General features: G+C 56.3%; 1 protein-coding gene across 1 annotated transcript; it reads right to left on the bottom strand.

Annotated features, from left to right (window-relative positions):
- Window positions 1-1,635: 1,635 nt before the first annotated feature.
- On the bottom strand, window positions 1,636-12,511 carry LOC144491152 (tumor necrosis factor receptor superfamily member 1B-like; the record flags this gene model as incomplete). Its single annotated transcript, XM_078208828.1, has 5 exons — window positions 1,636-1,745; window positions 3,203-3,296; window positions 4,737-4,901; window positions 9,462-9,590; window positions 12,406-12,511. Coding segments are annotated over 5 exons (604 nt in total), but the record flags the coding sequence as incomplete, so codon positions are not given.
- Window positions 12,512-15,372: the final 2,861 nt, after the last annotated feature.

Below are 15,372 nucleotides of genomic sequence, written 5' to 3'. Positions count from 1 at the left end.
ATCGATCCCAAACTAATCTCACCGCCCCACTCTCTCCCCATAGCCCTGTATCAATCCCCAAACTAATCCCACTGCCCTGCTCTCTCCCCATAGCCCTGTATTGATCCCCAAACTAATCCCACTGCCCCGCTCTCTCCCCATAGCCCTGTATCAATCCCAAACAAATCCCACTGCCCCGCTCTATCCCCATAGCCCTGTATCAATCCCCAAACTAATCCCACTGCCCCGCTCTCTCCCCATAGCCCTGTATCAATCCCCAAACTAATCCCACTGCCCCGTGCTCTCCCCATAGCCCTGTGTCAATCCCCAAACTAATCCCACTGCCCCACTCTCTCCCCATAGCCCTGTATCAATCCCCAAACTAATCCCACTGCCCCACTCTCTCCCCATAGCCCTGTATCAATCCCCAAACTAATCCCACTGTCCCACTCTCTCCCCATAGCCCTGTATCAATCCCCAAACTAATCCCACTGTCCCGCTCTCTCCCCACAGCCCTGTATCGATCCCCAAACTAATCCCACTGCCCCACTCTCTCCCCATAGCCCTGTATCAATCCCCAAACTAATCCCACTGCCCCGCTCTCTCCCCATAGCCCTGTATCAATCCCAAACTAATCCCACTGCCCCACTCTCTCCCCATAGCCCTGTATCAATCCCCAAACTAATCCCACTGCCCCACTCTCTCCCCATAGCCCTGTATCAACCCGAAACTAATCCCACTGTCCCACTCTCTCCCCATAGCCCTGTATCAATCCCCAAAATAATCCCACTGCCCCACTCTCTCCCCATAGCCCTGTATCAACCCGAAACTAATCCCACTGTCCCACTCTCTCCCCATAGCCCTGTCTCAATCCCAAACAAATCCCACTGCTCCGCTCTATTCTATATCTCTGACCCTCCCACAGTGCGGCGCTCCCTCAGCACTGACCTTCCCACAGTGCGGCGCTCCCTCAGCACTGACCCTCCCACAGTGCGGCGCTCCCTCAGCACCGACCCTCCCACAGTGCGGTGCTCCCTCAGCACTGACCTTCCCACAGTGCGGCGCTCCCTCAGCACTGACCCTCCCACAGTGCGGCGCTCCCTCAGCACCGACCCTCCCACAGTGCGGCGCTCCCTCAGCACTGACCCTCCCGCAGTGCGGCGCTCCCTCAGCACTGAACCTCCCGCAGTGCGGCGCTCCCTCAGCACTGACCCTCCCACAGTGCGGCGCTCCCTCAGCACCGACCCTCCCACAGTGCGGCGCTCCCTCAGCACTGACCCTCCCACAGTGCGGCGCTCCCTCAGCACCGACCCTCCCACAGTGCGGCACTCCCTCAGCACTGATCCTCCCACAGTGCGGCGCTCCCTCAGCACTGACCCTCCCACAGTGCGGCGCTCCCTCAGCACCGACCCTCCCACAGTGCGGCACTCCCTCAGCACCGACCCTCCCACAGTGCGGCGCTCCCTCAGCACTGACCCTCCCACAGTGCGGCGCTCCCTCAGCACTGACCCTCCCACAGTGCGGCACTCCCTCAGCACCGACCCTCCCACAGTGCGGCGCTCCCTCAGCACTGACCCTCCCACAGTGCGGCGCTCCCTCAGCACCGACCCTCCCACAGTGCGGTTCTCCCTCGCCAGTTGGTAGAGCGAATCTCACCGATATATTCTTGCCCCAATATTCTCTTCTGTCCGTCCATTAGATCATCACAACCTGAGTCTGCTGTTGCATTCCCCCGTCTGGAGGTGAACTTCCCGAGGGAGGAACAGCTGGTGGGAAGGAACAGAAAACCGTTAGGGTTGTCTCAAAGAGGTTTGCTTGGAGGCTTTTACTATTGGGACTTCGGGGAGTTGGAGTGGTGGGGGAAAGTGGAGAACATGCTCCTGTCTACATCAACGGGGATGAAGTAGAAAGGGTCGAGAGCTTCAGGTTTCTAGGTGTCCAGATCACCAACAACCTGTCCTGGTCCCCCCCACGCCGACTCTATAGTTAAGAAAGTCCCACCAACGCCTCTACTTTCTCAGAAGACTAAGGAAATTTGGCATGTCCGCTACGACTCTCACCAACTTTTACAGATGCCCCATAGAAAGCATCCTTTCTGGTTGTATCACAGCTTGGTCTGGGGCTCCTGCTCTGCCCAAGACCGCAAGGAACTACAAAAGGTCGTGAATGTTGCCCAATCCATCACGCAAACCAGCCTCCCATCCATTGCCTACTCCCCTCCCTATCTCTGTAACCTCCTCCCTCCCCTCCACCCCTTCCCTTTCTCAGTAATTTCCTACACTCCCTCCCTATCTCTGTAACCTCCTCCAGCCCCTACACCCCTCCCTATCTCTGTAACCTCCTCCAGCCCCTACACCCCTCCCTATCTCTGTAACCTCCTCCAGCCCCTACACCCCCTCCCTATCCCTGTAACCTCCTCCAGCCCCTACACCCCTCCCTATCTCTGTAACCTCCTCCAGCCCCTACACCCCCTCCCTATCTCTGTAACCTTCTCCAGCCCCCTCCACCCCTCCCTATCTCTGTAACCTCCTCCAGCCCCCTACACCCCCTCCCTATCTCTGTAACCTCCTCCAGCCCCCTACACCCTTCCCTATCTCTGTAACCTCCTCCAGCCCCCTACACCCCCTCCCTATCTCTGTAACCTCCTCCAGCCCCCTACACCCCCTCCCTATCTCTGTAACCTCCTCCAGCCCCCTACACCCCTCCCTATCTCTGTAACCCCCTCCAGCCACTACTCCCCCTCCCTATCTCTGTAACCTCCTCCAGCCCCTACACCCCTCCCTATCTCTGTAACCTCCTCCAGCCCCTACACCCCCTCCCTATCTCTGTAACCTCCTCCAGCTCCTACACCCCTCCCTATCTCTGTAACCTCCTCCGGCCCCCTACACCCCTCCCTATCTCTGTAACGTTCTCCAGCCCTTACGGTCCCTCCCTATCTCTGTAACCTCCTCCAGCCCCTACACCCCCTCCCTATCTCTGTAACCTCCTCCAGCCCCTACACCCCCTCCCTATCTCTGTAACCTCCTCCAGCCCCCTACACCCCCCTTCCTATCTCTGTAACCTCCTCCAGCCCCCTACACCCCTCCCTATCTCTGTAAACTCCTCCAGCCCCCTACACCCCTCCCTATCTCTGTAACCTCCTCCAGCCCCTACACCCATCTCTATCTCTGTAAACTCCTCCAGCCCCCGACACCCTTCTGGAGAGTCTCCCCTTGACACTCACTTGGTGTGGATCTGACACCTCTGGGTTGCTGATGTGATGTCAGAGAATGTTCCAGAAGGGCAGGCCCGGCAGACAGTATTGGCGCTGTAGTTCCCTGTGTGTGGGGGAGAGAGCGATACGTTATTGTAACTACTGCTCACAAGACATGGGAATACATAATGAACATTAGTATGCTAGGAGAAAGGACCCAAATGTTGATTTCGTTTCCATCGATCCCTGAGGACAGTAGGACAGGTAGTTATCATAGAATCCCGACAGTGCAGAAGGAGGTAATTCGGCCCATCGAGTCTGCACCGACCACAATCCCACCCTGGGCCGATTCCCATAACCCCTTATATTTGCCCTGCTAATCCCCCGGACACGAAGGGACAATTTAGCATGCCCAATCCACCTAACCTACATATCTTTGGACACTAAGGGGCAATTTAGCATGGCCAATCCACTTAACCTACACATCTTTGGACACTAAGGGGACAATTTAGCATGACCAATCCACCTAACCTGCATATCTTTGAACACTAAGGGACAATTTAGCATGGCCAATCCACTTAACCTACACATCTTTGGACACTAAGGGGCAATTTAACATGGCCAATCCAACTAACCTACACATCTTTGGACACTAAGGGACAATTTAGCATGGCCAATCCACTTAACCTACACATCTTTGGACACTAAGGGGCAATTTAGCATGCCCAATCCACCTAACCTGCACATCTTTGGACACTAAGGGACAATTTAGCATGGCCAATACACTTAACCTTCACATCTTTGGACACCAAAGGGCAATTTAGCATGGCCAATCCACTTAACCGACACATCTTTGGACACTAAGGGGCAATTTAGCATGGCCAATCCACTTAACCTACACATCTTTGGACACTAAGGGGCAATTTAGCATGGCCAATCCACCTAATCTACACATCTTTGGACACTAAGGGAAAATTTAGCATGACCCTCAGCACTGACCCTCCCACAGTGCGGCACTCCCTCAGCACTGACCCTCCCACAGTGCGGCGCTCCCTCAGCACTGACCCTCCCACAGTGCGGCGCTCCCTCAGCACTGACCCTCCCACAGTGCGGCGCTCCCTCAGCACCGACCCTCCCACAGTGCGGCGCTCCCTCAGCACTGACCCTCCCACAGTGCGGCGCTCCCTCAGCACTGACCCTCCCACAGTGCGGCGCTCCCTCAGCACCGACCCTCCCACAGTGCGGCGCTCCCTCAGCACCGACCCTCCCACAGTGCGGCGCTCCCTCAGCACCGACCCTCCCACAGTGCGGCGCTCCCTCAGCACTGACCCTCCCACAGTGCAGCGCTCCCTCAGCACCGACCCTCCCACAGTGCGGCGCTCCCTCAGCACTGACCCTCCCACAGTGCGGCGCTCCCTCAGCACTGACCCTCCCACAGTGCGGCGCTCCCTCAGCACTGACCCTCCCCACAGTGCGGCGCTCCCTCAGCACTGACCCTCCCACAGTGCGGCGCTCCCTCAGCACTGACAGGCCAGAACCGGGGGGGGGCGGTTAGATTGCATACCTGGCATCGTGACTCCCAGTCCGGGGCCACAGGGACTGTGTGGTACACAGTGACTACACGTTGTGTCACTCGCTTCCACTCCAGGCTGACAGTAGGTTCCGTGGTGACAGATACACCTTCTCCTTGTTGTCCGGGTACATTCCTGTAACTGTATTAGCCCGTGTTCTGTCCGGAACATAGAAATACGAGAGATTGTGATTTGATTTATTATTGTCACTGGGATACAGTGAAAAGTATTGTTTCTTGCGCGCTATACAGACAAAGCATACTGTTCATAGAGAAGGAAAGGAGAGGGTGCGGAATGTAGGGTTACAGTCACAGCTCGGGGTGTCGAGAAAGATCAACTTTAATATTCGATTTAATTTATTATTGTCACTGGGATACAGTGAAAAGTATTGTTTCTTGCGCGCTGTACAGACAAAGCATACCGTTCATAGAGAAGGAAAGGAGCGGGTGCAGAATGTAGTGTCACAGTCACAGCTCGGGGTGGAGAGAAAGATCAACTTAATGCGAGGTCGGTCCATTCAAAAGTCTGACAGCAGCAGCAGGGAAGAAGCTGTTCTTGAGTCGGTCGGTACGTGACCTCAGACTTTTGTATCTTTCTCCCGATGGAAGAAGGTGGAAGAGAGAATGTCCGGGTTGCGTGGGGGGGGTCCTTGATTATGCCGGCTGCTTTTCCCCGAGGCAGCGGGAAGTGTAGACGGGAGTCGATGGATGGGAGGCTGGTTTAGAGAGACACACAGAAAGAGAGACAGAGTGAGAGAGAAAGAGAGAGAGGGAGAGAGATACAATGAAAAGTGTTGTTTCTTGCGTGCTATACAGACAAAGCATACCGTTCATAGAGAAGGAAAGGAGAGGGTGCAGAATGTAGTGTTACAGTCACAGCTAGGGTGTAGAGAAAGATCAACTTAATATTTGATTTATTATTGTCCCATGTATTAACATACAATTGCAGTTGATGTTGTCTACATGGACTTTAGCAAGGCCTTTGACAAGGTACCGCATGGTAGGTTGTTGCACAAGGTTAAATCTCACGGGATCCAGGGTGAGGTATCTAAATGGATACAAAATTGGCTTCTTAACAGAAGCCAGGGGGTGGTTGTAGAGAGTTATTTTTCAAACTGGAGGCCTGTGACCAGCGGTGTGCCTCTGGGATCAGTGCTGGGCCCACTGTTATTTGTCATTTATATTAATGATTTGGATGAGAATATAGGAGGCATGGTTAGTAAGTTTGCAGATGACACCAAGATTGGTGGCACAGTGGACAGTGAAGAAGGTTATCTCCGATTGCAACGGGATCTTGATCAATTGGGCCAGTGGGCTGACGAATGGCAGATGGAGTTTAATTTAGAACAAATGCGAGGTGATGCATTTTGGTCGATCGAACCCAGGGCAGGACTTATTCAGTTAATGGTCGGGCGTTGGGGAGAGTTACAGAACAAAGAGATCTCGGGTACGGGTTCATGGCTCCTTGAAAGTGGAGTCACAGGTGGACAGAGTGGTGAAGAAGGCATTCGACATGCTTGGGTTCATCGGTCAGAACATTGAATACAGGAGTTGGGACGTCTTGTTGAAGTTGTACAAGACATTGGTAAGGCCACACTTGGAATACTGTGTACAGTTCTGGTCACCCTATTATAGAAAGGATATTATTAAACTAGAAAGAGTGCAGAACAGATTTACGAGGATGCTACCGGGACTTGATGGTTTGAGTTATAAGGAGAGGCTGGATAGACTGGGACTTTTGTCTCTGGAGCGTAGGAGGCTGAGGGGTGATCTTATAGAGGTCTATAAAATAATGAGGGGCACAGATCAGCTAGATAGTCAACATCTTTTCCCAAAGGTAGGGGAGTCTAAAACTAGAGGGCATAGGTTTAAGGTGAGAGGGGAGAGATACAAAAGGGTCCAGAGGGGCAATTTTTTCACCCAGAGGGAGGTGAGTGTCTGGAATGAGCTGCCAGAGGTAGTAGTAGAGGCGGGTACAATTTTGTCTTTTAAAAAGCGTTTAGACAGTTACATGGCTAAGATGGGTATAGAGGGATATGGGGCAAACGCGGGCAATTGGGACTGGCTTAGGGGTTTAAAAAAAGAGGGCGGCATGGACAAGTTGGGCCGAAGGGCCTGTTTCCATGCTGCAAATCTCTCTGACTCTTTGACTCTATACAGTGAAAAGTATTGCCTCTTGCGCGCGATACAGACAAAGCATACCGTTCATAGAGAAGGAAAGGAGAGGGTGCAGAATGGAGCGTTACAGTCACAGCTCGGGGTGCAGAGAAAGATCAGCTTAATGCGAGGTAGGTCCATTCAAAAGTCTGACGGCAGCAGCAGGGAAGAAGCTGTTCTCGAGTCGGTCGGTACGTGGCCTCAGACTTTTGTATCTTTTTCCCGACGGAAGAAGGTGGGAGAGAGAATGTCCGGGGTGTGTGGGGGGGGGGGTCCTTGATTATGCCGGCTGCTTTTCCCCGAGGCAGCGGGAAGTGTAGACAGAGTCAATGGATGGGAGGCTGGTTTAGAGAGACACACAGAGAGAGAGACAGAGAGAAAGAGACAGAGAGAGAAAGAAAGAGAGAGAGAGAGGATACTGTGAAAAGTATTGTTTCTTGCGCGCTATACAGACAAAGCATACCGTTCATAGAGAAGGAAAGGAGAGGGTGCAGAATACAGTGTTACAGTCACAGCTAGGGTGTAGAGAAAGATCAGCTTAGAAGCATAGATACATAGAAAAACTACAGCACAAAACAGGCCCTTCGGCCCCACAAGTTGTGCCGAACATATCCCTACCTTCTAGGCCTACCTTTAACCCTCCATCCTATTAAGTCCCATGTACTCATCCAGGAGTCTCTTAAAAGACCCTATTGAGTTTGCTTCCACTGACGGCAGCCGATTCCACTCGCCCACCACCCTCTGTGTGAAAAACTTCCCCCTAACATCTCCCCTGTACCTACCCCCCAGCACCTTAAACCTGTGTCCTCTCGTAGCAGACATTTCCACCCTGGGAAAAAGCCTCTGAGAGTCCACCCGATCTATGCCTCTCAACATCTTATGCACCTCTATTAGGTCTCCTCTCATCCTACGTCTCTCCAAGGAGAAAAGACCGAGCTCCCTCAGCCTATCCTCATAAGGCATGCCACTCAATCCAGGCAACATCCTTGTAAATCTCCTCTGCACCCTTTCAATCTTTTCCAAATCCTTCCTGTAATGAGGCGACCAGAACTGAGCACAGTACTCCAAGTGGGGTCTGACGAGGGTCTTATATAGCTGCATCATTATCCCCGGATTCCTAAACTCAATCCCTCGATTGATAAAGGCCAGCACACCATACGCCTTCTTAACCACCTCCTCCACCTGCGGGGCCGATTTTAGAGTCCTATGGACCCGGACCCCAAGGACCTTCTGATCCTCTACAGTACTAAGAGTCTTTCCCTTTACATTGTACTCCTTCAGCCCATTTGACCTGCCAAAATGGACCACGACGCATTTATCTGGGTTGAAGTCCATCTGCCACTTCTCCGCCCAGTCTTGCATCCTATCTATGTCCCTCTGTAACTTCTGACATCCCTCCAGACTATCCACAACCCCACCAAACTTCGTGTTGTCGGCAAACTTACCAACCCACCCCTCCACTTCCTCATCCAGGTCATTTATGAAAATGACAAACAGCAAGGGTCCCAGAACAGATCCCTGGGGCACTCCACTGGTGACCGACCTCCATTTAGAAAAAGACCCATCTATACCCACTCTCTGCCTCCTTTGGGCAAGCCAGTTCTGGATCCACAGGGCAGCAGCCCCTTGGATCCCACGCCCTCTCACTTTTTCTAGAAGCCTTGCATGGGGGACCTTATCGAACGCCTTGCTAAAATCCATATAAACCACATCTACCGCTTTCCCTTCGTCAATGTGTTTAGTCACATTTTCGAAGAACTCCACCAGGCTTGTAAGGCACGATCTGCCCTTGACAAAGCCATGCTGAGTATTCTTGAACATACTAAACCTCACTAAATGCTCATAAATCTTGTCCCTCAGGATCTTCTCCATCAGCTTATCAACCACTGAGATTAGACTCACTGGTCGGTAATTTCCTGGGCTATCCCTATTCCCCTTCTTGAAAATAGGAACCACATCCGCAATCCTCCAATCCTCCGGCACCTCTCCCGTCTCCATCGACGACGCAAAGATCATCACCAAGGGCTCTGCAATCTCCTCCCTCGCCTCCCACAGCTTAATATTTGATTTGATTTATTATTGTCACTGGGATCCAGTGAAAAGTATTGTTTCTCGCGCGCTATACAGACAAAGCATACCGTTCATAGAGAAGGAAAGGAGAGGGTGCAGAATGTAGCGTTACAGTCTCAGCTCGGGTGCAGAGAAAGATCAACTTAATGCGAGGTAGGTCCATTCAAAAGCCTGACGGCCGCTGGGAAGGAGCCGTTCTTGGGTCGGTCGGTAGAGGGTTAGCATTCGGGATTAGGGCTGAATGGCCAGGGTGAGCGGGTCAGGGGTTAAAAGTCAGGGGTTAACTGCGAGGTGTCATGGGTTAGTGTCAGGGGTTTGGGTTTAGCCTTGAGAGAGTGAGGATCGTGAGGGAGAGGAATTGGAGTGAGGGTGTGCGTTTGGAGTGAGTGTGTGGATGAGTAAGGTTGGGAGTGAGGGAGTGATGTTGAAATGAGTGAAGTTTGAGGGAGTGTGTGAGGGGCGAAGGAGCAAAAAGGTTGTACTGCTTCCCACCTGCTTTGCAAGTCCCTCGACAGGAAATACATCCACTAATGGAGTTCCAGACCTCCGTGTAGGTGTCGAATGGACATGTGAGACAAATAGTGTCCTGTAGCCCAGAGCAAGACCTAACCTGGAAGGTACCTGAGGAGAGAGCACAAAACCCTCAAAAAACCACTCAAACCCTCCCACAGTGCGGCGCTCCCTCAGCACCGACCCTCCCACAGTGCGGCGCTCCCTCAGCACCGACCCTCCCACAGTGCGGCGCTCCCTCAGCACCGACCCTCCCACAGTGCGGCGCTCCCTCAGCACCGACCCTCCCACAGTGCGGCGCTCCCTCAGCACTGACCCTCCCACAGTGCGGCGCTCCCTCAGCACCGACCCTCCCACAGTGCGGCGCTCCCTCAGCACTGACCCTCCCACAGTGCGGCGCTCCCTCAGCACTGACCCTCCCACAGTGCGGCGCTCCCTCAGCACTGACCCTCCCACAGTGCGGCGCTCCCTCAGCACCGACCCTCCCACAGTGCGGCGCTCCCTCAGCACCGACCCTCCCACAGTGCGGCGCTCCCTCAGCACCGACCCTCCCACAGTGCGGCGCTCCCTCAGCACCGACCCTCCCACAGTGCGGGGCTCCCTCAGCACCGACCCTCCCACAGTGCGGCGCTCCCTCAGCACTGACCCTCCCACAGTGCGGCGCTCCCTCGGCACTGACCCTCCCACAGTGCGGCGCTCCCTCAGCACTGACCCTCCCACAGTGCGGCGCTCCCTCAGCACTGACCCTCCCGCAGTGCGGCGCTCCCTCAGCACCGACCCTCCCACAGTGCGGCGCTCCCTCAGCACTGACCCTCCCACAGTGCGGCGCTCCCTCAGCACTGACCCTCCCACAGTGCGGCGCTCCCTCAGCACTGACCCTCCCACAGTGCGGCGCTCCCTCGGCACTGACCCTCCCACAGTGCGGCGCTCCCTCGGCACTGACCCTCCCACAGTGCGGCGCTCCCTCGGCACTGACCCTCCCACAGTGCGGCGCTCCCTCGGCACCGACCCTCCCACAGTGCGGCGCTCCCTCAGCACTGACCCTCCCACAGTGCGGCGCTCCCTCTGCACTGACCCTCCCACAGTGCGGCGCTCCCTCAGCACTGACCCTCCCACAGTGCGGCGCTCCCTCAGCACTGACCCTCCCGCAGTGCGGCGCTCCCTCAGCACTGACCCTCCCACAGTGCAGTCTGTATCTCTGTAACTGTGGTGCTGAAAGATTGCAGTGTGTGGAACAGAGGATGTGGTCGGCACAAGAACTCAAAAGCGTCACTCTGAACCTTTTGTTAGACACAAAATTCGCTGGCTTCGCAGAAATGCTCCGTGCTGAAATACCACACAGGAAGTTCATCACGTGCTGATTCAAAACACATAGTGTCTCTCTGTCTCTGCACCTCACTCTGTCTCTCGCTCTCTCCATATCTCTCTGTTCCCCAGTGCACCCACTCTCTATATCCCTCTTCTTCCCAGTTTGTTCACTCTCTATATCCCTCAGCACTGACCCTCCCACAGTGCGGCGCTCCCTCAGCACTGACCCTCCCACAGTGCGGCGCTCCCTCGGCACTGACCCTCCCACAGTGCGGCGCTCCCTCAGCACTGACCCTCCCACAGTGCGGCGCTCCCTCAGCACCGACCCTCCCACAGTGCGGCGCTCCCTCAGCACCGACCCTCCCACAGTGCGGCGCTCCCTCTGCAAAGACCTTCCAACAGTGCGGCGCTCCCTCAGCACTGACCCTCCCACAGTGCGGCGCTCCCTCAGCACTGACCCTCCCACAGAGCGGCGCTCCCTCAGCACTGACCCTCCCACAGTGCGGCGCTCCCTCAGCACTGACCCACAGTGCGGCGCTCCCTCAGCACTGACCCTCCCACAGTGCGGCGCTCCCTCAGCACCGACCCTCCCACAGTGCGGCGCTCCCTCAGCACCGACCCTCCCACAGTGCGGCGCTCCCTCAGCACTGACCCTCCCACAGTGCGGGGCTCCCTCAGCACTGACCCTCCCACAGTGCGGCGCTCCCTCAGCACTGACCCTCCCACAGTGCGGCGCTCCCTCTGCAAAGACCTTCCCACAGTGCGGCGCTCCCTCAGCACTGACCCTCCCGCAGTGCGGCGCTCCCTCAGCACTGACCCTCCCACAGTGCGGCACTCCCTCAGCACTGACCCTCCCACAGTGCGGCGCTCCCTCAGCACTGACCCTCCCACAGTGCGGCGCTCCCTCAGCACTGACCCTCCCACAGTGCGGCGCTCCCTCAGCACTGACCCTCCCACAGTGCGGCGCTCCCTCAGCACTGATCTTCCCACAGTGCGGCGCACCCTCAGCACTGACCCTCCCACAGTGCGGCGCTCCCTCAGCACTGACCCTCCCACAGTGCGGCGCTCCCTCAGCACTGATCTTCCCACAGTGCGGCGCTCCCTCAGCACTGATCTTCCCACAGTGCGGCGCTTCCTCAGCACTGACCCTCCCACAGTGCGGCACTCCCTCAGCACTGACCCTCCCACAGTGCGGCGCTCCCTCAGCACCGACCCTCCCACAGTGCGGCGCTCCCTCAGCACTGACCCTCCCACAGTGCGGCACTCCCTCAGCACTGACCCTCCCACAGTGCGGCGCTCCCTCAGCACCGACCCTCCCACAGTGCGGCGCTCCCTCAGCACTGACCCTCCCACAGTGCGGCGCTCCCTCAGCACCGACCCTCCCACAGTGCGGTGCTCCCTCAGCACTGACCCTCCCACAGTGTGGCGCTCCCTCAGCACTGATCTTCCCACAGTGCGGCGCTTCCTCAGCGCTGACGCTCCCACAGTGCGGCGCTCCCTCAGCACTGATCTTCCCACAGTGCGGCGCTCCCTCAGCACTGATCTTCCCACAGTGCGGCGCTTCCTCAGCGCTGACGCTCCCACAATGCGGTTAAATCTCGGATCACAGTTCGCTTACCTGGAGGACACTTGGAACAGCAAAGATTTACTGATTCTTCACGATATGTATTTTTGACTTCGCAACCTTTATTGCTTGGTGAATAAGGAATTCCTGACCCTGGTACCTGGAGATACAGAAATGATAATAAGCAAACTCAGTACACTGACTCTCACTGGGGTACGGATCCCACACACACTGACTCTCACTGGGGTACGGGTTCCACACACACTGACTCTCACTGGGGTACGGGTCCACACACACTGACTCTCACTGGGGTACGGGTCCCACACACACTGACTCTCACTGGGGTACGGATCCACACACACTGACTCTCACTGGGGTACGGGTTCCACACACACTGACTCTCACTGGGGTACGGGTCCCACACACACTGACTCTCACTGGGGTACGGGTTCCACACACACTGACTCTCACTGGGGTACGGTTCCACACACACTGACTCTCACTGGGGTACGGATCCCACACACACTGACTCTCACTGGGGTACGGGTCCCACACACACTGACTCTCACTGGGGTACGGGTCCCACACACTGACTCTCACTGGGGTACGGGTCCCACACACACTGACTCTCACTGGGGTACGGGTTCCACACACACTGACTCTCACTGGGGGTACGGGTCCCACACACACTGACTCTCACTGGGGTACGGGTTCCACACACACTGACTCTCACTGGGGTACGGGTCCCACACACACTGACTCTCACTGGGGTACGGGTCCCACACACACTGGACTCTCACTGGGGTACGGGTTCCACACACACCCTGACTCTCACTGGGGTACAGGTCCCACACACACTGACTCTCACTGGGGTACGGGTTCCACACACACTGACTCTCACTGGGGTACGGGTCCCACACACACTGACTCTCACTGGGGTACGGGTCCCACACACACTGACTCTCACTGGGGTACGGGTTCCACACACACTGACTCTCACTGGGGTACAGGTCCCACGCACACTGACTCTCACTGGGATACGGGTCCACACATACTGACTCTCACTGGGGTACGGGTCCCACACACACTGACTCTCACTGGGGTACGGGTCCCACACACACTGACTCTCACTGGGATACGGGTCCACACATACTGACTCTCACTGGGGTACGGGTCCCACACACACTGACTCTCACTGGGGTACGGGTCCCACACACACTGACTCTCACTGTGGCACGGGTCCCACACACACTGACTCTCACTGGGGTACGGGTCCCACACACACTGACTCTCACTGGGGTACGGGTCCCACACACACTGGACTCTCACTGGGGTACGGGTCCCACACACACTGACTCTCACTGGGGTACGGGTTCCTCACACACTGACTCTCACTGGGGTACGGGTTCCCCACACACTGACTCTCACTGGGGTACGGGTCCCACACACACTGACTCTCACTGGGGTACGGGTTCCACACACACTGACTCTCACTGGGTACGGGTCCCACACACACTGACTCTCACTGGGGTACGGGTCCCACACACACTGACTCTCACTGGGGTACGGGTCCCACACACATTGACTCTCACTGGGGTACGGGTCCCACACACACTGACTCTCACTGGGGTGCGGGTTCCACACACACTGACTCTCACTGGGGTACGGGTCCCACACACACTGACTCTCACTGGGGTACGGGTTCCACACACACTGACTCTCACTGGGGTACGGGTCCACACACATTGACTCTCACTGGGGTACGGGTCCACACACACTGACTCTCACTGGGGTATGGGTTTCCACACACCAGACTCTCACTGGGTAGGTCCCATACACATTGACTCTCACTGGGGTACGGGTCCACACACACTGACTCTCACTGGGGTACGGGTCCCACACACATTGACTCTCACTGGGTACGGGTTCCACACACACTGACTCTCACTGGGGTACGGGTTCACACACACTGACTCTCACTGGGTACGGGTCCCACACCACTGACTCTCACTGGGGTACGGGTCCACACACACTGACTCTCACTGGGGTACGGGTCCACACACACTGACTCTCACTGGGGTATGGGTCCCACACACTGACTCTCACTGGGGTACGGGTTCCTCACACACTGACTCTCACTGGGATACGGGTCCCATACACACTGACTCTCACTGGGGTATGGGTCCCACACACACTGACTCTCACTGGGGACGGGTCCCACACACACTGACTCTCACTGGGGTACGGGTTCCACACACACTGACTCTCACTGGGGTACGGGTTCCACACACACTGACTCTCACTGGGGTACGGGTTCCACACACACTGACTCTCACTGGGGTACGGGTTCCACACACACTGACTCTCACTGGGATACGGGTCCCACACACACTGACTCTCACTGGGGTACGGGTTCCACACACACTGACTCTCACTGGGGTACGGGTCCACACACACTGACTCTCACTGGGGTACGGTTCCACACACACTGACTCTCACTGGGGTACGGGTTCCACACACACTGACTCTCACTGGGATACAGGTCCACACACACTGACTCTCACTGGGGTACGGGTCCCACACCACTGACTCTCACTGGATACGGGTCCCACACACACTGACTCACTGGGGTACGGGTCCCACACACACTGACTCTCACTGGGGTACGCGTCCCACACACACTGACTCTCACTGGGGTACGGGTTCCACACACACTGGCTCTCACTGGGGTACGGGTTCCCACACACTGACTCTCACTGGGGTACGGGTTCCACACACACTGACTCTCACTGGGGGTACGGGTCCCACACACACTGACTTCTCACTGGGGTACGAGTTCCACACACACTGACTCTCACTGGGGTCCGGGTTCCACACACACTGACTCTCACTGGGGTACGGGTCCCACACACACTGACCTCTCACTGGGGTACGGGTCCCACACACACTGACTCTCACTGGGTACGAGGTTCCACACACACTGACTCTCACCTGGGGTACGGGGTTCCACACACACTGACT

Source organism: Mustelus asterias, unplaced genomic scaffold, assembly GCF_964213995.1.
Source record: "Mustelus asterias unplaced genomic scaffold, sMusAst1.hap1.1 HAP1_SCAFFOLD_4574, whole genome shotgun sequence".
Taxonomy (NCBI): Eukaryota; Metazoa; Chordata; class Chondrichthyes; order Carcharhiniformes; family Triakidae; genus Mustelus; species Mustelus asterias.
This window is presented reverse-complemented; position numbering and strand designations above follow the sequence as displayed.